This window comes from Myotis daubentonii, chromosome 9, assembly GCF_963259705.1.
Source record: "Myotis daubentonii chromosome 9, mMyoDau2.1, whole genome shotgun sequence".
In the NCBI taxonomy this organism is placed as follows: Eukaryota; Metazoa; Chordata; class Mammalia; order Chiroptera; family Vespertilionidae; genus Myotis; species Myotis daubentonii.
In genome coordinates, this window is record NC_081848.1 from 24,052,268 (window position 1) to 24,079,192 (window position 26,925).

The 26,925-nt window shown below is 40.4% G+C and overlaps 2 protein-coding genes across 3 annotated transcripts in view; one reads left to right on the plus strand and one right to left on the minus strand.

The window, feature by feature from the left end:
- The window catches only part of KDM4D (lysine demethylase 4D), a 33,994-nt gene extending 22,207 nt beyond the window's left edge, over positions 1 to 11,787 (minus strand). Inside the window, exons 1-2 of the mRNA XM_059708117.1 lie at positions 11,454 to 11,787; positions 9,743 to 9,836 (exon numbers count right to left, since the gene is read on the minus strand). The gene's annotated coding sequence lies outside the window, so the exon portion shown is untranslated. The remainder of the gene's footprint in view (positions 1 to 9,742; positions 9,837 to 11,453) is intronic.
- A 93-nt stretch (positions 11,788 to 11,880) lies between these two features.
- Positions 11,881 to 26,210, plus strand: CWC15 (CWC15 spliceosome associated protein homolog). Of its 2 annotated transcripts, XM_059708119.1 has the most exons (8): positions 11,958 to 12,034; positions 12,676 to 12,708; positions 13,617 to 13,755; positions 14,453 to 14,565; positions 15,379 to 15,467; positions 16,553 to 16,666; positions 21,919 to 22,037; positions 25,157 to 26,210. In XM_059708119.1, exons 3-8 carry the CDS (start codon positions 13,625 to 13,627, stop codon positions 25,284 to 25,286), a joined length of 696 nt encoding a protein of 231 aa, XP_059564102.1. In that variant the 5' UTR covers positions 11,958 to 12,034; positions 12,676 to 12,708; positions 13,617 to 13,624; the 3' UTR covers positions 25,287 to 26,210. The 2 variants fall into 2 exon arrangements, with proteins under 2 accessions (XP_059564101.1, XP_059564102.1); XM_059708118.1 differs by lacking the exon at positions 12,676 to 12,708 and having other exon boundaries at positions 11,881 to 12,034.
- Positions 26,211 to 26,925: the final 715 nt, after the last annotated feature.

The following is a 26,925-nucleotide window of genomic DNA, read 5'->3' on the forward strand; positions in this document are numbered from 1 at the left end:
ATCACCCAATCGGAGATACTTTGAGAATGACAGGAACTCAGGGGAGATAGGTACTAATTGATCAAGCAGTTAAAACAGCAATATAAAATATTTGAGCAATGCAAAAAAATTGACCTACTGGGCACATATTGAACTTTGTAATCCCAAACTACAGAATATAATTTTTTTCTAAGTACATGGAAATGTTACAAAATTGGTCATAAAACTGTAGCCATAAAACAAGTTTTAACAATTATCAAAGGACTGAAAGCAGGCAGAACATGTTCTCTGACCACAAAACAATAAAGGGAAATTAATATTAAAGATATAACTAGAGCTCGGCCAGCGTGGTTGAGTGTTGACCTATGAACCAGGAGGTCATAGTTTGATTCCTGGTCAGGGCACATGCCCAAGTTGCAGGCTTGATTCCTAGTGTTCTTTTACAAAATTGGGGGTTTGCTAGATATTTTTGTTGATTTCAGAGAGGAAGGGAGAAGGAGAGAGAGATAGAAACATCAGTGATGAAAGAGAATCATTGATTGGTGCCTCCTGCACATCCCTCTACTGGGGATTGAGCCTGCAACCCAGGCATGTACCCTTGACTGGAATGGAACCTGGGATCCTTCAGTCCACAGACTGACACTATCCACTGAGCCAAACTGGCTAGAGCAACTACATTTCTAAATAAATAAATCTTTAATCAGAAAGAAATAAAAATGGAAATTAGAAAATACTTCAATAAATGAGAATAAATATTCTATATTTTAAATCTTGTAGGGTACTGGTAAGCAGTGAGATTTATAGGCTGAAATAAATAGCTAAGAAGAGAAAGGCTGCTCTTGCAGGTTAGATCTCCGTACAGGGTGAGTGTGGGAGGCAACCAATTGATGTGTCAGTATCACACTCTGATGTTTCTCTCTCTCTCTCTTTTTCCCCTCCTGCTTCCCTTCCACTCTCTCCCTTAAAAAAACAAAAAAAGGAAAAAAGTATCCTTCGGTGAGGATTTAAAAAAAAAAGTTGAAAAATTAAATGAGCTAAGCATCCATCTCAGGAAGTTAAGAGAAAAACTACAGCCAAGAAAGCAGAAGAAAGAAAATAATAAAAATAAGACAAGAAATTAAAGAAATAGAAAACCAATATAAAATACAGAGGATGAATAAAAGCAAATGTTGGTGTTTTGAAAAGTCTAGTAAAATTGACAAACCTCTGGTACAAATGATAAAGACCAAAATTAGCAGGTACAAATAATGTTAGGAAAGATAAAGAGTTCATCACCATATGTGCTAAAGTCATAAAAAATAAAATATAGTATGAACAACTTTAAGCCAATATATTTTAAAATTTAAATGAAATAAAATCTCAGAAAAACACAACTGCAAAATTGACACAAGCAGAAACAGAATGTGAGTTTATCTATAACCATCAAGGAAATTGAAGGAATAGTCAAAACTCTTTTCACAAAGAAAACTGTAGGACCAGATGGGTACACCAACAAATTTAATTCCAACTTAGACAAAATTTTCCTGGAGACCAGAAAAAGAAAATTTCCCCCATATTTTAAAAAAATTATTGATGAGAGAGAGAGAGAGAGAGAAACATTGATTTGTTGCTCCACTTATTTATGTATTCATTGGTTGATTCTTGTATGTGCCCTGACCAGGGATCAAACCCACACAACCTTAATGTATCAGGATACTCTAACCACCTGAGTTACCCAGCCAGGACCCCCACATATTTTATGATAAAAACTTTATTATACCAGTCTCCAAAAAGCACACTATGAAAAAGAAAAGTAATAGGCCAATTTCATTTATGAGCATAGATGAAAAGTCCCAATAGAATCTAAGTGAACTGATTCCTGCAGTATATTTATTATGATTAAGAATGGGTTTATTCCAGGAATTAAAGGTCAGGTGATAGTTAAACAAATAAATTAATATCCTAAAACACACTAACAGATTAGATGATGCAGAAAAGTATTTGATAAAATTCACTATCCATTTAGCAAACTAAAAATTGTAGGATATTTTTAATTGAATAAAGTGCATCCAAAACTTTCAGTAAACATGATACTTAATAGTAAAAAGTTAAAAGCTTTCCTGCCGGGCCCACCAGTGTGGCTCAGTGGTTGAACGTTGACCTATGAACCAGGAGGTCACAGTTGAATTCCCAGTCAGGGCACATGCCTGGGTTTTGGGCTCAAGCCCATGTGGGGCGCGCAGGAAGCAGCCAATCAATGATTCTCTCTCATCACGGATGTTTCTATCTCTCTCTCTCCCTTCCTCTCTGAAATCCTATCTAATAATAGACAAACATGGTAATTAACCATACCTCTGACACGCTTCCCATTGGCTAATCAGGGTGATATGCAAATTAACTGCCAACCAAGATGGTGGCCAGCAGCCAGGCAGCTGAAGCGAACAGGAGGCTTGCTTGCTCCAGTGATGGAGGAAGCCAAGGTTCCCCGCCTGCCCCTGCCGGCCTCTGAGCTGCACTCTAAGAAACAATGTTGCAATTATAGAAGCTAAACAAACCCAGATACCTGCTTTCAGCAGCCAAGGTCTCAGAGCTGGAGCCGAGCCTCAGAGCTAAAGCCGGCTCTCAGTTGCAGTGATAGCCATAGAAGGTAAATAAATCCCAGAATAAAAAGAAAAAAGGGAGAGGTTGGGAGCTTCAGTCACCCGCCAGCCTGAAAACAGCCCTCAGCCCTTCACCCATACTGGCCAGGCACCCAAGTGGAGACCCCCACCCTGAAGGGGGTGTGACCAGCTGCAAACAGCCATCATCCCCTCATCCAGGCTGGCCAGGCACCCAAGCGGGACCCCCACCCTGATCCGGACACCCTTCAGGGTACACCAGCCGGCCCCCACCCGTGCACCAGGCCTCTATCCTATATAGTAAAAGGGTAATATGCAAACTGACCCTAACAGCAGAAGGACTGGGAATGACTGGTCACTATGACACACACTGACCACCAGGGGGCAGACGCTCAATGCAGGAGCTGCCCTCTGGTGGTCAGGGTGCTCTCACATGGGAGGAGCTCTGCTCAGCCATAAGCCAGGCTGATGGCTGCCAGTACAGCGGTGGTGGTGGGAGCCTCTCCCACCTCCTCAGCAGCACTAAGGATGTCCGACTGCAGTTTAGGTCTGCTCCCCACTGGCAAGTGGACATCCCCCAAGGGCTGCCGGGCTGCCAGAGGAATGTCTGATTGCCATCTTTGGCCCAATCCCCCAGGGAGCAGGCCTAAGCCAGCAGGTGGTCATCCCCTGAGGGGTCCCAGACTGCGAAAGGGCACAGGCTGGGCTGAGGGACTCCCCCTCTCGCCCCCCCCAGTGCACAAATTTTTGTGCACCAGGCCTTTAGTAAATAAATAAAATAAAATAAAAGCTTTCCCTTTCAGATCAGGAAAAAGGCAAGGATGCTCTTTTTCATTCTCTTTTGTTAAAGGATTTTATGCATATATAAATACAATAACTATATATATCTATGCACACAATTCATCAATATTAAGTTGTTGATCTATCAATCTGAGAAGTTGTGTTAAAAATTCCCACAATTGCAGATTTGTGCTTTTCCTTTAATTATTTTTGCTTTATATTTTTCCAGACCATGTGGTTACATAGTTGCATACGTGTTGATGATTGTAATATTTTCCTAGTGGAGTTTTCTTTGTGATGCAACAAGATGCCCCTATTAATGTCCTTATTAATGCTATTCTATTAAAAGAATACTTTTGTAATTAATATTACCACATAAAGTTTGTTTAGAATTTGCCTGGAGTATCTTTCTCTATACCTTTATTTTCTATACTTTAGTTAAGTTTGAACTGTTTCTTAATGTTTGTTTTTAATTGTCTTAGCCAGCTAGTGAGGTAGCCATGAGCTCAGATTAGGTAAGAGCTGGTTAAACTATATTAGCCAGTAATCTAGCATGGACCATCAGCAAATTTAATTTATCTCCAGGAATTCATCTCTCTGGGCCCCAGAATGTCCTCATTTATTTTATTTATTTTTTAATATATTGTTATTGATTCAGAGAGGAAGGGAGAGGGAGAGAGAGAATCACAAATGATGAGAGAGAATCACTAATCAGCTGCCTCCTGCACGCCCCTCACTGGGGATCAAGCCTGCAACCCAGGCATGTGCCCTGAGAAATGAACCATGACCTCCTGCTTCATAGGTCAACACTCAACCACTGAGCCACACCCACCAGGCAGAATGTCTTAATTTAAAATCAGGATTTTGTTAGTAGAAAACAAGCTACCTTATTTTCTTGTTCTTTTCACTAGTCAAAACAGATTAAAGAACCAACTTTTCATATTAGAAAATTGGTAATTTTTTTAAAATATATTTTATTGATTTTTTACAGAGAAAAAGGGAGAGAGATAGAGAGTTAGAAACATCAATGAGAGAGAAACATCGATCAGCTGCCTCCTGCACATCTCCCACTGGGGATATGCCCGCAACCCAGGTACATGTCCTTGACCGGAATCGAACCTGGGACCCCTCAGTCCACAGGCCGACGCTCTATCCACTGAGCAAAACCGGTTTCGGCAGAAAATTGGTAATTTTCAGGTTAAATTTTTTTAAATGATGCCATTATTTATATTTATTTTTAATCCTCACCTAATGATATTTTTACATTGATTTTGAGAGAGAGTGGAAGAGAGAGGGAAAGAGAAAACACTGATTGGTTGCCTTATGCACCAGACCAGGGCCCAGGCAGGGGAGGAGCCTGCAGTGGATAGAGCATTGGCCTGTGGACCGAAAGGTCCCGGGTTTGATTTCAGTCAAGAGTACTGAGCCAAACATACTAGGGCTATTTATTTATTTTTCAAAGTGACTTATGACTTGTGACCAACGGTTTTTTCCCTCCATTTTCTTAATTAAAGCCTCAAAGAAACATTTTCAAGCAAAATTTTTGAATTTTGCAGGCTGGTTAACGTTGTAAATGAGGGAATTTATTAGAATTGGGGAAAAATGGATTAAACTGGAGTTGTGATTAGTTTGTGGTGGGGCTGACTGAATGAGAATCCTGAGGGACATGCAGAGTCTGATAATCACATGATTTTTCATTTAGAGATTCTTTCCTAAAAAGAAATATTTTGAGCTTTGGTGTATCTTTATTTCAAATCTAAATTTCAGACTAGCAGAATGTAAATTACTTTTTTTCCTTTAAAATATAAAAAGATGAAAGCAATACTTTTTAGAGCAAAATGTGATTTTTTTCCTGTTAAAACTCATTCACCCATTCATTCAGTTATTCACCCATTTGGAAAACAAGGTAGATAGAGAAAGAAATAATAAATGTGATTAAATTACATAGGATCATGGAAAATGATAAATGCTACATGAAAAAAGAAAGTAGAGCAGGACAAGGGAAATAAGGAGTGCAGGATGTTACAGGACAAAGTGGGAGGACTACAACTTTAAATAAGGCTGCATGATTGGTTGACCTCATTTGAACAAAGACTTGATTAATACAGGCAATAGTATTATTCCTACTACTGGCCAAGGAAATAGCTAATGCAAGGGCCCTAAGGCAGGAGCTACAATCAAACAACACAGGAAGGTTTGTAGCCTAGAGAGGCCCAATCAACTAGCCCAGCTGGTGTAGTTCAGTGGGTTGAGCTTCGTCCATTGGACCAAGACATCCTGGGTTCGATTTCTGGTGAGAAACTGATTTCTGGTCAGGGCACATGCCTGGGTTGTGGGCTCAATCCCCAGTAGGGGGATGTTTCTATCTCTCTCCTCCCTTCCGCTCTGAAATCAATAAAATATATATATATATACACACACATATATATTAAAATGACAGGTCAACTAGTTTGAGGAGAGCCTTGTAGGTTTCACTGTGAGCATCTTTAACTTTTACTGTGAAGGAAATGGAGTCAATGCCTCCCTACTGTCTGACTGGATCCCCTTTTCTCCCAACCCCTTCTAATTGTATTTTATTTTTTAGGGCAATTTTTTTCTTTTTTATTAAATTTATTGGGGTGACACTGGTTAACAAAATTAATACAGATTTCAGGTGCACAATTCTACAATATATCATCTGTACACTGTATTGTGTTCACCACCCAAGTCTCTATCTATCACCATTTATCCCCTTTACCCTCCTCCATCTCCTCCCCCACCCCAACTATATTAAATTCTTTTTAAGCCCTAGCCAGTTTGGCTCAGTGGATAGAGCATCGGCCTGGGGACTGAAGGGTCCCAGGTTTGATTCCAGTCAAGGGCATATGCCCGGATAGTGGGCTTGATCCCCAGTCAGGGGAGGGCAGGAGGCAGCCAATCAATGATTTTCTCTCATCACTGATGTTTCTCTCTCTCTCCCTCTTCCTTCCTCTCTGAAATCAATTAAAAATATTTTTTAAAATATATTTATTTTTGGATATGATATAGTATGTCTTAACCTTAACAATAGCTCCTTATTTAAAAAAAAAAAAAAGGTAGATCAATGATGAGAATCCCTACCCCCAAATGGGGATTGAGCCACAACCCAGGTATGTGCCCCTGACCGGGAATCAAACCTATGACCTCCTAGTTCATGGGCCTATGCTCAACCACTGAGCCACACTGGCCAAGCCCAACTGTATAAATTTTTTAAAATTGTTGCCAAGCTAATGCTGAAATATGATAATTGTTAGTTTACTTTCATTTTCTTAATGGGGAGGTTGAGTGTCTTTCATGTTTATTATCTATTTAGAATTGCTCTTTCTGAATGGCCTATTTATATTCATCACTCAGTTTTTTTATTGGGTTGTTTGTATTTTTTATATATGTGTCTTAGCAGTAATAGTGGTAGTCGTAACCCTTTATATGTTAGAGTCATTACAAAATTTACCTGCTAATGTGGCATTTATATTTTGACTTTGCTTTTGATATCTTCTGCCATAAAATTACATGTATATATAGATGAATTTTAAAAATGATTTCTTTTATAGCTCTCAGATGTTCAGCCTTGATCAGAAATTCTTTACAAACCCTAGGTTGTATAAATAGTCTCTTAAATTTTCTTAAGATTTCTATGGTTATTTGTTTTCCTTTTGGGTGTTCAACTGGATGTAGTATTTGTATTGGCTTTGTAGCTCGAATTACTACATTACATTCTGCAGTAAGAAAAATCTGTTTTGCTATCACAATTATTAAATAAAACACCCTCTTCACATCAAATTAAAATATTTTCATATTAAAATGAAGAAGCAATTGTTAAGATTAAGATATACTACACCATATCCAAAAGCTGCTAAGAATGATCTTAAAGGGATATATTAATAGATTATGAGATAGCCCTGACCGGTTTGGCTCAGTGGATGGAGCGTCGGCCTGCGGACTCAGGGGTCCCGGGTTCGATTCCAGTCAGGGGCATGTGCCTTGGTTGCGGGCGCATCCCCAGTGGGGAGTGTGCAGGAGGCGGCTGATCGATGTTTCTCTCTCATCGATGTTTCTGGCTCTCTATCCCTCTCCCTTCCTCTCTGTAAAAAATCAATTAAATATATTTTTTAAAAAAATAGATTATGAGATAGAAAATATAGCAGGATGCCAGTGGGACCCAGAGGGACTGGGATCCAGAAAAGGGTAAAGGTCTGGGTCACCTCATCTCTCCTGACACATGGGAAGCTGAGGGTATGGGCACAGCCAAAGACAGTGTGACGGATACGCTGGACAGCAGATGAGGAGCTCTTGTTTAAAGCTTTCATTTTCCCAGAAAAAGCAGGATATCATCTACTCCTGGGAGAGGACGGGGAAGGGAAAGAGGGTGAAAGACGCATGTAGATTTAAGGAGAGAGAGGAATGTAGGAATTATATTATTGCAGAGTGGGAAAATAAAGAATTAGGGAAGTATAAGAGGACTAGTAGGCAAAATTAAAGGCCCAAGAAGATTTTTGTGGTAATTGGTTTAAAATGAGAATTCTTCAGAGGTTATATTATTATTTTTTGTTTTTTTTTTTTGCCAGCAAAGGTAGCTGATAAAGTGAATTTTAAATTTTTAGTAAACTTACATTTCACCTTTTTTTCCTAAGCAGCCATTTATTTTTTAATTTATCTTTATTGTTTAAGTATTATAGATATCCCCCCCCCCTTTTTTTAAATCTTCACCTGAGGATATTTTTTTCCATTGATTTCTAGAGAGTGGAAGGGAAGGAGGAGGGGGAAAGGGAAAAAGGGGAGGGAGGGAGGGAGGGAGGGGATGAGAGAGAAACATGTACATGACATCAATTGGCTGCCTTCTGGGAGGTACATGCCCCGGGAATGGAACCTATGACCCTTTGGTCTGTAGGCTGATGCTCTAACCACTGAACCAAACAGGCCAGGGCTAGATGTCCCTCTTCCCCCCCCCCCCCCCATTGCCCCCTACCACCCTACCCTTGCCCCCACCAGGCCTATCACACTATTGTAATTATGCTTATATGCATATACATTCTTTGATTAATCTCTTCCCGAGCCCCACCCTCATCCCCCTTCCCTGTAAGATTCACCAGTCTGTTCCATGCTTCATGTCTCCGGATTTATTTTGTTTGTCAGTTCATTAGATTCCACATATAAGTGAGATTATATGAAAAGAAACCATCAACATAATGAAAAGGGATCCCACTGTATGGGAGAACAATATTTGCCAATGATATATCTGATAAGGGGTTAATTTCCAAAATATATAAAGAACTTATACAACTACACAAAAGGAAGACAAACAATCTAATTAAAAAATGGGCAAAGGACCCAAATAGACACTTCTCCAAAGAGGTCACATAGATGGTCAAGAGACACATGAAAAAATGCTCAAAATCAGTAATTATCAGAGAGATGCAAATTAAAATTACAGTGAGGTATTACCTCACACCTGACAGAATGGCTACCATCAACAAATCAACAAATGACAAGTGCTGGTGAGGATGTGGAGAAAAGGGAACCCTAGTGCACTGCTGGTGGGAATGCAGACTGATACAGCCACTACGGAAAACAAAGTGGAGTTTCCCCAAATAATTAAATATGGAACTGCTAGTTGACCCAGTGACCCCACTTCCAGATATATATCCTAAGACTCTGAAAACACGAATCAGAAAGAATTATGCACCCCTATATTCGTAGCAGCGCTATCTACAAGAGCTAAGATCTGGAAACAGCCCAAGTGCCCATCAGTCAGTGAATGGGTAAAAGGCTGTGGTACATTTATACCATGGAACACTATGCAACTGTAAAAAAGGATCTCCTTCATCATTGATGTTTCTTTCTCTCACTCCCTATCCCTTCCTTTGTGAAATCAATAAAAATATATTTAAATTAAAAAAAAAGGCTCTCTTACCCTTTGAGCCAACATGGAGAGACCTGGAGAGTATTATGCTAAGTGAAATAAGCCAGTCAGAGAAAGGCAAGTGTCACATGCTCTCACTTATAAATGGAATCTAAGTAACCATTTAAGTCAAAGGCTTTATAGTTTCGTTTATTAGCACTTTAAAATCACAAATAAAAACAGTGTTTACTTTCTTTTCCTTATTAATACTTTCAGACCATTTAAGTCAAAGCTTTTTAATTTTGTGAACTGATTATATGTTGATGTTATTTAACTGTGGTTGATGATGAAAAGATTAGGTGGTAGGCTAGCAGTTAAATGAATCTGGGTGATTGGCTCGGGACCGATAAGGGCAGTTGGAATATAAAAGCAAGAAGTATTTGCTGTCATTGTGTCACACCTTGCCATTGTTACTTCATTCCTCCACTTCACAGTGCATCAATCATACATTCATTCAACAAATACTTACTCGGCACCTATTATTTGCCAGGCACTGTTCTATATGCAGAGGATACACCAGTGAACAAGAGAGACAAGGTTCCTGCTTTCCTGGAACTTATGTTCTAATACAGGAAGATAGACAATAATAATAAAAATAATATTAATTATAATAATAGCTAACATTTATTTAACAAGTACTGTTTTCTGAGATAGTTTACGTGCTTTACAAGTAAGTATTAATCCACTAGTTCTTATAATAACATTATGAAGTACAAACTAGAATTATTCCCGTTTTACACATGAGGAAACTGAGGGCACAGAAAGGAAGAACAGCTTGCCTAAGATTACACAGCAAGGAAAGGGCAGAACTGGAATTTAGAACCAAACCAGTCAGGCTATCGCTCTCTTTCCCTTTTAGTGACTTTTCTATGCTGGCTCTCAGACAAGACACAAAGCAATACACAAATCATAAATAGAGGTGGTAGTATGAAAAACAAAGCAGGGTAAGGTGGTGGTATATGTGTGTGCAAATTTGGGGTGCAAATTTAGATGCCAGGGAAAACCTCACTGAGGAAGTGACATTTGGACTGAGACCTGAAGGGCCCTAGTAGCTATTCTGGGGCACAGGCAGCAGAGAAAAAGCTCGTGTAAAGAAATCTGTCCTTGTGTGTGAAACAGAAACGCCTGCTTGGCTGTGGCTAGACCTTAAGTGTGGAAGATAGTGACGGATTAGAAAAGCCAGGGCGACAGGCAGGCCAGGCCATGCCGGATGGGTCCTCCGGCCACATTAAAAAATTTAATCGTTGTTCTAACTGCAATGGATCTCTATGCAGGAGATAACACTACCCGATTCATAACTTTAAAAGGCCCCTCTTGCAGCTCTCTGCAAAATCGCAGTTAGGACACAAGTGCAAGCAGGAACATCTCCTAGGAGGCAGTTACAATCCAGGCGGAAAATGGTAGCGGCTTGGACTAGGGCAGTGACCGCGGAACAAAATTTAGGGTAAATATGCAAAGTTGCATTGGCAAGACTTGCAAAGGAACCGGACGTGAAGGGTGACTGAAGAGGAATTGAAGTAGGAGCCTCGAGACTGGGGGCTGAGTAGCCAGTGCAATGGTAGTGTCCCCAAGGGGATGTGTAAGGGGAGGGGAGAGATAACCTTCAGCAAGGAAAATCAATATTGACATTTTTGAACTTTATGGAAGAAAGGACTTTTTCTACTTTTTTCCCCCCACTTAAAAGTTTCAAATAAGAGTTCTGAGAGGGGGGGGAAGCATCTTAATGTTCAATTTTATGAGCTCTTTTACATTAGAAACTCGAGGGAGTTGAATTTTCAATTGTTTAGCAAAATAATTTATTGAGCATCTACTCTGGCCCCACACTGTGCGATGAGACAGCATGATACGCTAAGCAAACAAGTCCCCCTGCTCGCAGAGTGTCTGGGGGGCGGAGGTGGGGAGGAGAGGGAAGGAGGGCTGGTTTTCCCCCTGTTCGCTGCCTTATTAAAACTTCACCTATTGCGCGAGGAGCCATCTTATCACTGCAGCTCGCGCTCCTGGCAGTTGGGCCCACCGCTCCCAACGCCCGAAGCCAATTCATACATAAATGAACCTCTAAATCGTGACACCACCCCTCCCGCTAGAACTCAGGTTTTTTTAAACATAAAATTTTAGCAAACAATACGAATACAACCTTTGCTCTGAAGGCTAATATTTTTTTTTTTTTGCAGGAATGGTACCTTTATAAAGATCGTGGTTGCCCCCGTACTTATTTGTTCTTTCTTCATATCCACTTAAATGAAAATACTAGTGTTTCCGTAGCCCAGCCCTCTAGGCTGGTTGGGTCTAGCTCTGGAGAGGCAGCAGGAGCCGTTGGATTTAAACAGTTGGGAGGAATCCTTCTCTACGCTCCCTCTCGCTAGCCGGGGACGTGGTGGCGGCTACCCGGGGCTTTCCGTCCACGCAGTACCGGAATGAAGGAGTCTGGGAGGGGGTCGGGGAAGGAAAAGACGGAAGAGACATTAAGTAATTGGTTCTTGGAGGTATAAAATGATGTTTAAGATCAGCTCTACGGCACCGAATTCAAACGACCGCCCCCTCGGCCGTTTCGGCCCCGCCCCTCGCTGACGTCACTCCGACTTCCCCCTCGGCCCCCGCGGATTGGTCGCTTCCTCCGCCCCCGAAGGGCGGCCAAAGGGCTTGGCGTTCACTTCCGGGTCTTGGGCTGTGGCCCCGGATGCAGAGGATTCTGGGAGTCCGAAAGTCGATGGAAATGTCTGTGTGATCTCCGGAGGCTGCCGAGTCGGAGGGACGAGAGCAGGTTGTCTTTCTCGTCCGAGTGGGGCGGGAGGAGGCGGTTGGGATCGGAGCCGCGGGCGGAGGGCCCTGCGTGGGTCCCGGGCGCCGCGGAGAGCGCAGCGCGAAGGCAGCGCTGCAGACGGCGCTCCGCGGAGTCCGGGCCTCCCCGGCCCTCGCCCAGTCGGCGAGGCGAAGTCCGCGGGTCCCTGCCGACATCCGAAGGCGCGCTCCCAGGAGACGGGAGTAGTTATCCAGCGGCAGGAAACACGGTGTCTCCCCCTCGGGATACGGACCTTCTTTTCTGAAAATCTAGAGACGTGCACCAGTCCCCCCTACGTCCCCCCGCGCACTTGCTTTTCCGACGCTTAACGGGGTCTTAGGAGCCACTTGTATTATGTTAATGTTATGTTGGCTGTTCATTGCCCAAAGCAACGTAAGGCCGGGTCCCCGAGGGTATCAGCATCCTTGGCGGGTGGGGTTCCTGCCTTTGGGGCATCCCTTAAATTGTAATTTGTAACTTACAGAAGATCTGACTTGTGCTATATTGGCTGCCGTAAGAAACAGGTGGATCAGCAAAAGGCTGGGGAATTTTGCCCAGGGAACTGTTAGTGTTTGTTTTTGTTGTTTAGTCCTCACGCGAAGACATCTTTCCATTGTTTTTAGAGAGCGTGGAAGAGGAAGGGAAAGACGGGAGAAGTACGTATCGATCTGGGAGAAACTCATAGACTGGTTGCCTCCTGTCCGGGCCCTGCGCAGGGCCCAGGCCGGGGAGGGACCTGCAGCCGCGGCACCTTCCTTGGTCAGAATCGAACCGGGACCCTTTGGTCCGCAGGCCGAGGCTCTGTCACCGAGCCAGACCGGCTCCCCCGGTAACCGTTACTGAGGTTTAGCACACTTTCACCCGGGACAGTGATGACATTATCTTTTTGTGTGAGGTTTAAATATCCCTTTTGTAGTGTCTACCCTGTTTTCTGTTGTGTGAGGTTTAGATAAAAGGCGGGCCGGGCCGCAGGGGCTCTGGTGGAGTTGAGAATTTTTAAAACTCAGTCGTGGCAATACTGTATTTTACAAGGGCTTTGCTGCTCAAATCCTATATAATAAGAGGCTAATATGCAAGTTGTCCCCTGGACCAGGAGTTGGACCAGGGGGTGGGGCCAGCAGGTCAGCCTCCCGGGTCCCCTCCCCAGGGTGGGCCCAGCCCCATTGGCCCCATCGGGGTGGGCCAGCTGGACCCGCCTGGGCACGAATTCGTGCACCGAGCCTCTAGTCTCGTAATAATTCTATGAAGAATATCCCCATTCCGCAGATGACAGAAACTTAAGCTAGGTGACTTGCCCAAGGCCACAGAGGCAGGAGAACGGGAACACAAACTCAGATCTTCACGACGGAACTTTTTGTGCTAAATAGGAGTTACCTGAGAACCTTAATCTTTGTATACCCTGAGCCTCATTATTTGTTTTCTTGAGAACGTCTGTGTTGAGGTTATTTAAGTAAGTTTTGGAGAGTGAGTTAATGGAAATTATTTCACAAGGGTGGATATTAATTACTTTCAGAAATGAGAATTTGCCATTTGGGAAATAACTTGATATTATTTTTCTTCACAGCATAAAAGATGACAACAGCAGCTCGGCCAACTTTTGAACCTGCGAGAGGCGGGAGAGGAAAAGGAGAAGGTGATTTAAGCCAACTCTCAAAGCAGTATTCAAGTAGAGACCTACCCTCTCATACAAAGATAAAATACAGGTAATGAAGACTTTCATTTTCTTGTTCACAAAGCAAGTGGCATGGTCATGAGATAGTAATATGTTTGGGTTATATCACTTAAGTCATCTATTTTTATATAAGTAGAATGTAATAGGATATCTAACACTAAAATTATATGCTAGGATTGTAAAAAGCTACCAGATATTTTTTAAGCAGAAATTCCTGTTAACCAAAGTCGTCTATTTTTATATAAATAGAATGTAATAGGATATCTAACACTAAAATTATATGCTAGGATTGTAAAAAGCTACCAGATATTTCTTAAGCAGAAATTCCTTTTAACCAAGAAATTCCTGATAACCAAGAATATCCATAGGTAGATGGAAAAGTAATGCATTTCTTCCAAGAGACATAGCACTCTCAGTACTAATCAATATGAAAATAAAGCGTTATTGTAATGTTTCCTGAGTTGACTTACTAACAAAAAATAAAGACATCTTAATGGATCTCCAGCCTTATTATGGGAATATATGTGATTCATTTTGGGATTCTTGAAATATTACAAATATCATGTGGGTACCTATTAGTTACCCTCAGATTAGGGTAGTAGCTCTTCTAATTCCTTCTTTTGTGCTGGAGGGACTTGAGGACAAAGTTGCTTTTTGTGAATTATCTTCCATTGGTACAGCCATAGGTTTTTTAGAAACATTTTTGCCCTGGTTTGTTTCTACTTTAGACAGACCACTCAGGATGCCCCTGAAGAGGTTCGGAACCGTGACTTCAGAAGAGAATTAGAAGAGAGAGAGAGAGTTGCTGCGAGAGAAAAGAATAGAGATCGTCCAACTCGAGGTACCAACACATATGTCTCATAAGATTGTCGACAGTAACCTAACCAGTTTGGCTCTGTGGATAGAGCGTCGGCCTATGGACTAAAGGGTCCCGGGTTCGATTCCGGTCAAGGGAATGGACCTTGGTTGTGGGCACATCCCCAGTAGGGGGTGTGCAGGTGGCAGCTGATCGATGATTCTCTCTCATTGATGTTTCTAACTCTCTATCCTTCTCTCATCCTCTCTGTTTAAAAAAAATGTAAATATATATTGTTGACAGTACTTTTTCTTTCACTTGGTAATTGGAATAGGCTACTATTTGTGTTTGCTTTTAAATATTGGTGTGAGTTGCAACACTACTAAATGATATCAGATTTGGTTAGATTAGTTAGATTAAAGGTGATAATAAAGTTGATTCTAGTTCCATCTTCTTATGGTTCTATAGAAGGAATAAGATGACCTGGGGATATTTAGCAGCCATTGTTTCAGTTTAGATCAAAATGTTTATAAGAACCAGACTTTTTGAGGCCCCATGGTTTCTGCCTATGAAGTTCTCCCATTTTTGTTGGAAGGCATCTAGGGACATATATTTCCAGTTTATGTAAACTATTCTCTAAATTTCCTGAGAGAGGCTACAGTTCCCATATTAAAATCAATACTTTCATTAATTTATTCAACAAATGTTTATTACCAAGGGCTTATTTGGCAGGCACTGTGGTTTTGATCCCTGTGTCATGATAGACGTAATCTAAGTTCTTTGTCCCCACAGGCCCCTAAATGTTACAGGCAATGCAGTCTTTGTTTCAGTGAGCTAAGCGTTGTCTGTCTTTCCCAGAACATACAACCTCCTCTTCAGTGTCAAAGAAGCCTCGGCTAGACCAGATTCCTGCTGCCAACCTCGATGCAGATGATCCTCTGACAGATGTATGTTTTGTTTCCTCCTTTCATCTCCATAGTAACTTATATCATGTTTTCTGAAATTTTTTTATTCATGTGGTTTTAACCAGTGCCCTGTACTTATTTTTACTTAACTATTCAAATGCTAAACTTTATAGTTGATTTTAAAACAAAAAATGTTGCTAGTTAATCAAACTTTATCTCTAGAGAATCAAATAAGGAAGTGATTTATTAAAGAATTTGCTTCCCTAAAAAATAATTTCTCATATTTACCCATAGAGTTTGGGCTGCCATGTTATCCATCTCCAGGGGGCACTCTTCAGACTGGGCACTCTATCAATAGCAGCCCCTAAAGTTGAACTTTAGAAACCACTGATGCCCCTCCAGAGTGCAGTACACTTACTGGCTCCCTCTATGCTGAGGCAGGGAAGTGAGCTAAGTGGGAGATTTTAAGGGTTAGTGCTTTAGTGACATGAAAATTTAATGGAACCCACAGTCTACAATTAATTTGCAGTTTTCTACTTACAGTGAAATCTGAGTGATCTTTCATGAGTAGCATCTGATTAAGCACATAAATCAGCAATTCTAGAGTGGACAGCTTGAATTAAATAATTCAGTTAATTAAATATAGGGAACCTAGTGAGACTTAATGATTATCCATTTGAAATTGGTTTCTTCTGAGAAGTTAGCACCCTTTTAGTACTTTTGATTATCCTAATAGGTCTAAGTTTTAGGCTGGATAAAACTATTTTGATTCTTAGGGTGATACACTATGTATATATGTGCTGTGTATATCAGTGTAAAGTGTTACTTTTCTAGTTTTAGAAATATTTTTATGTCTAAATTCCCTTTGACCATGTAAATTTGAAAGGTACTTTATTATACTATTTGTTGTTACAATCTCTAAAACATAACAGGCGTTGACATTTTAGTGAGTTTTCATAAGCTTTTTTGTGGGTTTTTTTGTTTAGTTGTTGATTTTAATAATATCTAGGTGCATCTATCTCTCCCACTGGGAAAATTAATCCTGCTCCAAAGACCTGGCAATTCTTATGGGGGGAAAATTAATAATGTGAATTTTCTCTTCAATGGGCCATCACATTCTTTTTTAGGAGGAAGATGAAGATGAAGATTTTGAAGAGGAGAGTGATGACGATGATACTGCAGCTCTTCTGGCAGAACTAGAAAAAATTAAAAAAGAAAGAGCTGAAGAGCAAGCCAGGAAGGTAAAATGAAAGTGTTAAATATTTACATCTTCTTTCATAAACTAAAGTAGAAATATTTTTAATTTCAAGTAAAATCTTATATTGGAAATTGTCCCTGGTATGTCTAGATATATCACCTGTAGATCTAGAAATCTGATAAATTTTTATGGCATTTTAAGTCACTTGGTAATGTGGGAAATTCTTTCCAAATAGTTCAGACATGCTTAATAATATAATACTCATCTTGCTCTTTATACACTTATTTGTTTGTTTTCTCAACAGACATTTAGTTAATGTCTATTAAGTGTCAGAAGAATCAAAAATGATTTAGTCATGGCCTACAAAGAACTCAGGAATATAATGAGGTCATTGTCTTGTTTTCCCTGTCTCCTGCTTCAGCCTTCTTTCCAGGCACTTGTTGAAGCAGTCTGTCAATAGATTTTACATAATCTAGGGCAATTCACCTAACTTCTCTGAGTCTCCACAGTCTCTCAATTCACACAATGGGAGAAAAGAATATCTAACTCAAAGACAGTTGTAAGGATTAAATAAGACCCATAGTAATAACAATAAGAGATGAAATTGGAGGCAGGAACAGGCCAGAAGCATTAGAGAGCACGACCAGCATGGCTCAGTGGTTGAACTTTGATCTATGAACCAGGAGGTCATGGTTAGATTCCCGGTCAGGGCACATGCCTGGCTTGTGGGCTGGATTCCATGTAGGGTGCATGCAGGAGACAGCTGATCAGTAATTTTCTCTCATCAATGTTTCTATCTCTCGTCTCCCTTTTCCCCTCTCTGAAGTCAATTTTTATTTATTTATTTATTTATTATTTTTTATTTTTTTAAATATATTTTATTGATTTTTTACAGAGAGGAAGGGAGAGAGATAGAGAGTTAGAAACATCGATGAGAGAGAAACATCGATCAGCTGCCTCCTGCACATCTCCTACTGGGGATGTGCCTGAACCCAGGTACATGCCCTTGACCGGAATCGAACCTGGGACCTTTCATTCCACAGACCGACGCTCTATCCACTGAGCCAAACCGGTTTCTGCTGAAGTCAATTTTTAAAAAAAGCATTGTAAACCAATGCTAAAGGAATTTGGACTCTGTTTTGAAGAATAGGAGCAGCTGGTCAATTTCAACAGGAGATTAGTGAGATTATGCATTTTTAGAAAGATTACTCTGACAGAAGTATGGCAGAAGCTATTCCAATAATCTTCACATGCATTTATGATAATCATGCTTAATAGGAGTTGGAATTGAAAGAAGTAAACGGATGCTGATAGGAGCTATCAAGGAGGTAGAATTGACTAAATAAATTGACTGATCAGATGTGGCAATAAAGATGATCCCATTTTCTGGGTAGATGTTGGTGCCATACACGAACAGGGAATACAGAAGGATGGGCAGAGAGAAAAAGAGGTGATACAGAAGGGAGGTGGAGAGAAAAGAGATGATGAGTTCTGTTCGGAACATGTTTTTGATACTTGATACATTATGAGATGACCAAGTAGAGATAGCTGTCTCCCCTTTCAACCAGAACAGAGCAGCTCTTTTATGGCATATGGCATCTGTGTAAGATTACATGTGAGCCAAAGATTGTTCTGTTTAAAAAAAGAGGAAGAAGACTTAGAGAAAAGACTGGCATAGGTTAATGTTTGGAATCTAGGGAGGTTGTAGAGTTCATGTGTTGGCAAAAGGGCCATCAGAAAAGAGATCAAATGTGGGATAGGCTTTGAAGACTGCTAAAATTCAGATTGGAAGGAGAAAAATATTTTACTGCTCAGTTATCAGAGTTTGGCACAGGAGAGCGTAACTTCTATAATAGCTTAATAATTTTTGCATCTAATTGTAGAAATCAAAGAATTTAAGAACATTTCTAAAATGACTTGTACACCACTAGAGGGCAGTTGTTCCAAATACATAGACAGATGAGCAATTCAAATGCAATGGTTAACCTTTAAGGAGGATAAACATTTTAGACCAGTGGTCGGCAAACTCAGTCAACAGAGCCAAATATCAACAGTACAACAACGATTGAAATTTCTTTTGAGAGCCAAATTTTTTAAACCTAAACTATATAGGTAGGTACATTGTTATTAACTTAATTAGGGTACTCCTAAGCTGGCCTTTGCTAAAAACGTCCTCAGTCTGATTGAGGTACGTTCGCTGAGGTCGACTCCTTCCAACTCTCCCATCCACACTTGTCTTGTCTACTTGTTTCGTCTATCTCCTTTCGTTCATCCTCTCTATATGTCCAAACCATCTCAACATACCTTTCTCAGTCCTTGACACTACATCTTCTTTCACTTCACAACATTCCCTAAAATTAACTTAATAAACTTTACTTAAAGTGTTAAGTCAACTTCGCACTGTACGTGCGCGCCCGCACTGGTATTTTGTGGAAGAGCCACACTGAAGGGGCAAAAGAGCCGCATGTGGCTCACGAGCCGCGGTTTGCCGACCACTGTTTTAGAAGATCTTATAATTTTGTGAGGTTCATTTGATCTCTGTACAAAAATGTGTTGGTGTTTCTTGTAGTTGCTTGAGTTTTAGTTCCCTGTTGCGCTGGCTTTCTAGTGGTTGCTTTGTGTGTGTCCTAAAAGAACATTTCGAACCAGTCTGCCTATATCAGGGGTTGGAAAACTTTCTATAAAGGGCCAGGTTATAACTCCTTTAGGCTTGTGGGCTACAAAGCCCCTGTCACAACTATTCAGCTCTGCCTGTTGTAGCACAAGCAACTCTAGACAGGACCTAAATTAATCAATGTGACTATGTTCAGATAAAACTTTATTTACACAACAGGGTGATTTGGATTTGACCCCCATAGTGTGCCTGGTACTTGAATATGGAAAGAGTGGCATCTTTTCCAGGGCTGTGTGTAGCAACCAACCAGTAACTCTAAAGGACACATATTCCAAACATAGAATGGCCAGGACCTTATTACATCACACACATTGTTATAAGTTTGGATGCATTGTATACTTGAGCTCCTATTTTTCTAGCATCTCAGAGTAATGTCTTAAATTTTAGCATTAATATAATTGATTAAAAAATACATAATTTATAGAAAGCTGTCTGTTCTTAATATATGATGGATCTTCCTGACTTCGTTAAAGATCTGAACAATGGCCTAAATTATTTTTCCCCCTGAAAATTGTATTTTTATCACCTTCCAGTTATTTGGCCTCATAAGAAAATGAAATCCAGTGCTCACAGTTGGATGTTGCGGGGACTGGATGGACAGGGGCGTAGAGGGATTGAGCAAAAAAGAGAAAAAGATCATGGACACAGACAAGTGTGATTGTGGAGGGGGAGGGTATAGGGGAGAGAAATGGTGATGGACAGAGACTTGACTTGGGGTGGCGAACACACAATACAGTGTACAGATGATGTGTTGTAGAATTATGCATCTGAAACCTGTATAATTCTGTTAACCCATATCACCCCCCAATAAATTTAATTTAAAAAAAAAATGAAGTATTATTAACCTGTACTGAAAATCAGGTTATTTTTCCAGGTGGTTTAACATGTTTATTTTATTTATTATTATTATTTTGTTGCTGTTAATTCTCACCTGAGAAAACTTTTTTCCATTCTTTTTGTGGAAAGTGGAGGGCAGGAGGGAGAGAGAGAGAGAAGCAGAGATGGGAGAGAAACACATTGATTGGTTGCCTCCCACACGTGCCCCAACCAGGGCCAGGGATTGAGTCTGCAACCCAGTACATGCCCTTGACCGGGAATCGAACCTTGGACCACAAGCTAATGACATTCTAACCACTGAGCAACCGGCTAGGGCAACATAGGTTTATTTTAAATGGACTAACAGAAAGTCTTTTTTTTTTTTTTAAAGAATTTTTGTGAGTTTATTTGAGCTAAACTGTCGACATATGCCGGGAAGCAGAACCTCAACGAATTGAGATAGTGCTCCGGAGAATGGCGGAGAAAGTCTTCTTTTCCATGCTCTATTAAGTTATTAATTTATCATCCCAAGACACAGCAAAGTGGGATTTATCTTTGGGTTAAGATATAAGATAGCATGGAATCAGATGGGTCTAGAAGTTACGATTATGTATTTTTAGACATTTTATCTTCCTAATTCTAAGAGTGAAACTGAGGGGGATTTGAATTTAAAGAAGTTCATGCTAAAATAAAAGTGAAGAAAGATAAGCTTGTAACTGGTAAGGTATGAGAGGTATAGAAACAGAAAGTAACAAGTCATAAGGACAAAATGAATAAGCCTCAAGTAATTGCTAGAAATGCATGTTAACATTATAATTTTGAGAGTTTCTTATTTTAGGAGATACTTTTTGGTTAATAAAACTTGTCAATAATTTTAGAGATGCATGTTTACATTGTTAGTAATTCTAAATAAAATTTTTATATTCAGTTATGTATAGCCTTTTAAAAATTGTGGTAATAGTTTTGCTAAATGTCTTTTATGTTTAGTGTATATGTATATATATATATACATATACATTTTAGAATATATGTTTAATTTCAGAGAGAGGGGGAGAGAGAGAGAGAAACATCAATGATGAGAAAGAATCATTGATTGACTGCCTCCTGCAAGCCCCCTAACTGGAAATGGAGCCCAAAACCTGGGTATGTGCCCTGATCAGGAATCAAACCGTGACCTCATGGCTCATAGGTCGACACTCAGTCACTGAGCCACACTAGCCAGGCTAGTATACTCAAATTATTAGAATGTTTATTGGTCTACTCACTTAAAATAAGCAAATTCGTGATTACTTCAAAAAAGAAAGATTTAAATATGCATCTGAAGAGTTTTAGAGTTAGAAGACAGTAATGAATGATGGCATGCATGAAACATTTATAATAAAAATGTCAAATTATAAAAAAATGTCAAATTATTTTATTTTGGAAAGGGAGACTTTCTCGTATGTCTTGAAAACAAACAAACAAAAAATACTACCTTAATTCTTATCCCTAGCAGTCTTTTAATATATGAGTTGTATAAAAGATTGACGCTGGCCCTGGCTGGTTTGGCTCAGTGGATAGAGTGTCGGCCTGCAGACTGGAGGGTCCCGGGTTTGGTTCCAGTCAAGGGCACATGCCCGGGTTGTGGGCTCGATCCCCAGTGGGGGTCATGCAGGAGGTAGCCAATCTGATTCTCTATCATCATTGATGTTTCTCTCTCCTCCTTTCCTCTCTGAAATCAATAAAAATATATTTAAAAAAAAAAAAAAAAAGATTGACCCTGACGTTACTATAAGTAAATACTAATCTTCCTCTGTCATTGACAGGAACAAGAACAAAAAGCTGAAGAAGAAAGGATTCGTATGGAAAACATTCTGAGTGGAAACCCTCTCCTTAATCTCACTGGCCCATCCCAGCCTCAGGCCAACTTCAAAGTTAAAAGAAGGTACTATATACAGTAATCAGTTGAAAATACATACACACATGTGAGTTTTATAGCAAACTATGTGTAAAGCTTTTAAAATTCCACTTTTCACTGGTAATCATCTGTGTCCGATTTTGGAATAATGGAAGAAGAAGAATGAGAGGAAATAATGTATTTTCCATAGATATTTACAGTAACCAGCTGTGTACCAGCTACTGTTGTAAGCATTAGAGACGGAGCAGTGCGCTGAGCCTTTGACCCTGTGAAGTTCACGTTTTAGCTATGTGTGTCAAGGATCCCAAGTCCACCCTTCACATTCGGAGACTCACTAGGAGGATTAGGGACTCAGCATATAGTTGTACTCATGACAAACAAAGTTACACAGCCAGGTCATAAGGGGAAAAGGCATCAACGGAATCCAGGTGCACGCTTCCTGGAGGGGCCACACACAGCACATCTTTTCCCCTGGCAACGAAAATGTAACATCTGCCCAGGGAAGCCCTTTAGAGACTCCATGCCCAAGGGTTTTATGTCATAGAGGTAACCTCTGCCTAGCATATACCAAAATTCAGACTCCCATAAGGGAAACGGGTGTTCCACATAAACCACAGTATTTGTGCAAAGAGTGATAGTGAGAAGATTCTTGGAGTTCAAGTTTCCAAATGCTAGCTTAGGGCCAACCTTGCAAGCGGCGCCTTTCTAAGGATAGCAGTTTTAAGCCTACCATATTTACTCTTCTGTATAGCGGGCTTGTTTGGAGGGGTGAAGTAAAAGGCTGAAGAGGGAGAGACTATAAACAAAGCTCAGTTGGTTTGAGTATCATCCCGATAAGCCAAGGCTGTGGGTCAATCCTTGATCAGGGCGTATACAAGAAGCAACCAATGAGGGCATAATTAAAGTGGAACAACAAACCGATGATTTATATTTTCTCTGTCCCTCCATCTCGCCTCCTCCTCCCTTCCATCTCTCTAAAATCAATTAAAAAATTCTTTTAAATAAAGTTATCTGCTACATAGGAAAACCACTATTAAGCAAATAACCACTACCACCCTTAAGAAGTGAAACAATAATAACTGAATATAGTACTTGAGGTAGTGATACATAGACAAATAAAACAGAACAGCTTATAGGAAGTGCTGAGTGGGAGGAAGCTTGGCTATTTTGTATAAGGTGATCAAGGAACCCTGTAGGCTTAGCTTTCACACGTATCTATGATTTCTCACCAGCTCCACTGCCACTATGTCCAATCAGGCCCTCGCTGGTCTGTTTACACGCTCACACTCTCCTTCCCCACCCCCAGTTTTTTCCTAACACAGCAGTGTTGTGGTCCTTTTAAAGTGAAAGATCACAGTCTCCTGTTTTAGGCTACCCCGTGGCTTCCCAACTCATTTATAGTAAAAGCTCGACTCCTTACAACGGCAACAGCATGGCTAAGGACAGTAATTGCCTGGCAGCTGACCTTAGCAGAGGCCAGACTCTAAGGTATTTGACCTGAACGTTAAAGGATAGAGATGGGGAAGAATGTAAACGGAAGTGGTTGGGGGAGGTGACAGACACAAGATGTCAAGTTCAGAATGTTGTATAAATCTACGTGGAGATGTTGAGTTAGGTAGCTTGATGAGTGGTTCTGGAGTGAATCCAGGCTAGAGACAATAAATTTGGGAGCTGTCATCTTACAGAAATTTTCTAAAGCCACAAAGATGAGATGAGGTCACCTAGAGAATGAGTGCAGCTAGAGGGAGAAGTCAGAGGACCAAGTCCTGGATAACGTTTGGAGAGTAGATAGGTGGTTAACTATTAGTACCTGGAACATACTGGGTGCCCAGTACATACTACCCAGAATTTACATGCCCAGTAAATATTGATTAAATGAAAAAAGGAAAAGGAAAAAAAACAGGCTAAGAAGGAGTGAGGAAGGAGGTGAAGCAAAAGATTGGTGGGTGTCTTGGAAGCCAAGCAAACAAGGCTTGCTTTCGAAAAGAGGAGAGTGATAGGTCAAGTAATGATGACAGGGCAAATAAAATGAGTGCTGGAAAGTGGCCCTTGGACTTAGCAACATGGAAGAGCAGGTTGATGTTGAGAAGGAGGCTAAAAGTCTGTTGGTAGTGAGTTGAGAAGGTGGATAGAGGAGAAACTGCATCGAGTATATTGATGTTAAACTCTCCTTTGTCCTCCTGCCTTGTTTGGATGCAGTTAGAATTGTGTGGCGACTGGAACAGTCTTAATACGCAGGTCACAATTGACCCAGCTCTGCTCAGCTTTTCACTCACCTGTGTCCTGCACCACGATGAGCTTACTGACACTTTCCACAGATGCCATGCTCTTGGCTTATTGTCCGTGTGCAGTGTCTTCTGGCATGCAACTTGTGCACACAAACACATCACATGGCTTCTATTTTATATGTATTTGTGAGAGTATATATTACAGAGTGGATTTTTGTTTTATAGGCTAGATGGTATTTTGAAATTGCATTCTTGGTTTTCTATAAAACGTTATTTTGTAGCCCATCCATGGGTGTTCTTTTATGCTTGTGCATTATGAAACCCAACCAGACGAATCCAACCACAGTCCTGCCCTAAGCTCTTCAGCTTCTGTTTCTTCATAGTTTATGCAGATGTGTGCCAATATATGAGCGTTATTGTTATATGCCAGTACTTCTCCTTTTGTTGTCCCAAAATGCAGATACGACAGTGGATGATTACTAAATGCTAACTGATGAAAGAGTACATAAAATGCTTAAAACCGCATAATCTGAACTATAGTAAATTGGTCAGTTATCATCTAGAGTTGTCTGTATTAATCAGGGTGGTACCAGGTACTGCCTCTTTGTTTTAGAACTGAAAACATTTGATATTTATGCAATTAAAGTTTATATATTTCTGCTTTCTGAGTTAGTCAAAGCATCTTGTACTGGAGAAGTGACAAGAATGTTTTATATGTTCTAATTGCCCTTTCTGCTGTGATAGAGCTAGATCACAGCCTATTCAAAATTACTGTCTTCTTTGGGGCATATGTAATTGCTGCCTCTGTATACATGCTAAACACCTTTCTGTGTAATGACTAAGCTTTGCAATTCACACGGTGTATCTCCTGATACAAGCATTATAAGAACATTTTATTTTTATTTTCTTTTTCTTCAGGTGGGATGATGATGTTGTTTTCAAGAACTGTGCAAAAGGTGTGGATGACCAGAAGAAAGACAAAAGATTTGTCAACGATACGCTGCGATCTGAATTTCACAAAAAGTTCATGGAGAAATATATTAAATAGTACAGTTTTATGTGCTTTATTAAAGACTATAAAATGTAAACGATCATTCTGACTTTACTTGGTTAGTTTGTTGTTGTTTTTTTTCCTTTCCCCCCACATTTAAATTGTGAATAGGCCTAATTTTAAGTTCTAAAATATCTTTATCTTGATTGGTACCTTATTTGATAAGTAAGAACTTGGGAATTGTCTTAAACCAGTTTCCAGTCTCTGAATGTTTTCAGTCAGGTTTTCTTTTTAAGATTCAAAAGGTAATCTGCTTATAATGTTTTTAATAATTCAAATAACCAAATTCATGTCCCCCAACTTTTTTGTTTAAATGTATGCAGCTTATGAAACATTGCATATTTTCTTTTGTGTATTGTATTTCTTTGTACATTAACTTTCTCCTCATTTCTCTAACATGGATTTAAGGGCAGTTAATTCATGATATATTCCTGTGTTTTTTTGAAAAGTATGATGAAAGATTAAAGGATTCCATCGAGGCCCATATGATGCAATGGAAATGTGTCATCAGCCAGGAAGCACCCTGATTTGTGTGAGGGAGCATGGGGTATCTCCCTTCCCCAGAGGCTCCTGGCCCAAGGCGAGAGCTCCTGAAGCTGCTGAGGAAGCATGTGGCATCTCCTTGTTCTCCTGGATACTCAGCTGCCATGTTTCTGTCAAATGGGATGGAGTCTGCACACCACCACACATTAGATGCAACGCCTAGGGAAATTTTAACATCAAACGATACATGAAATAAAACTTTTGGAACCTGGCCGGTGTGGGTCAGTGGTTGAGTGTCGACCCATGAACCAGGAGGTCAGGGTTTAAGCAGGCTCTATGCCCAGTAGGGGCCATGCAGGAGGCAGCCGATCAATGAATGATTTTTATCTCTCCCCTCCTCTTCTCTCAAATCAATAAAAACATATTTTTAAAAAACAACCTTTGGCAATTGGATTTTGCTTATTTGTTATCTTGGGAGGATGTGTACATGTAAAGTGGAAATGTCTACTCAGCTCGGAAATGAAGTTTTCCATAAACCCAGTCTGTGATTTTAAGGGTGTCATTTGGATAGAAAGTTTGGGACCAAACATTGAGCCTTCTACAGATACACATAAAGACCCATTCTAAGATCTTATCCACTAGCCGTGGTCGGCAAACTATAGCTCTTTGGCCCCTTGAGTGTGGCTCTTCCTAAGTCTTAGGAGTACCCTAATTAAGTTAATAACAATGTACCTACCTATATAGTTTAAGTTTAAAAAGTTTGGCTCTCAAATTTCAATTGTTGTACTGTTGGTATTTGGCTCTGTTGACTAATGAGTTTGCCGATCACTGCACTACAGCATTTCCCCAGTGGGAGCCTGAACAGGGATGTGTGCAGCCCTACTCGGGAGCAGAGCTGGAGATAGAGCCCAGGTGGACTCATTCATGCCCTGCACTTTATTTTCCAACTGAGCTATTGACTCAAGATTATGAATACTTTGACTAGTTTTTTTTTTTAAATATATGTTTATTGATTTTAGAGGAAGGGAGAGAGAAACATCAATGATGAGAGAATCATTGATCAGTTGCCTCCTGCAGGCCCCCTACTGGGGATCGAGTCTGCAACCCAGGCATGTGCCCTGACCAGGAATCAAACCCTGAGCACACTGGCTGG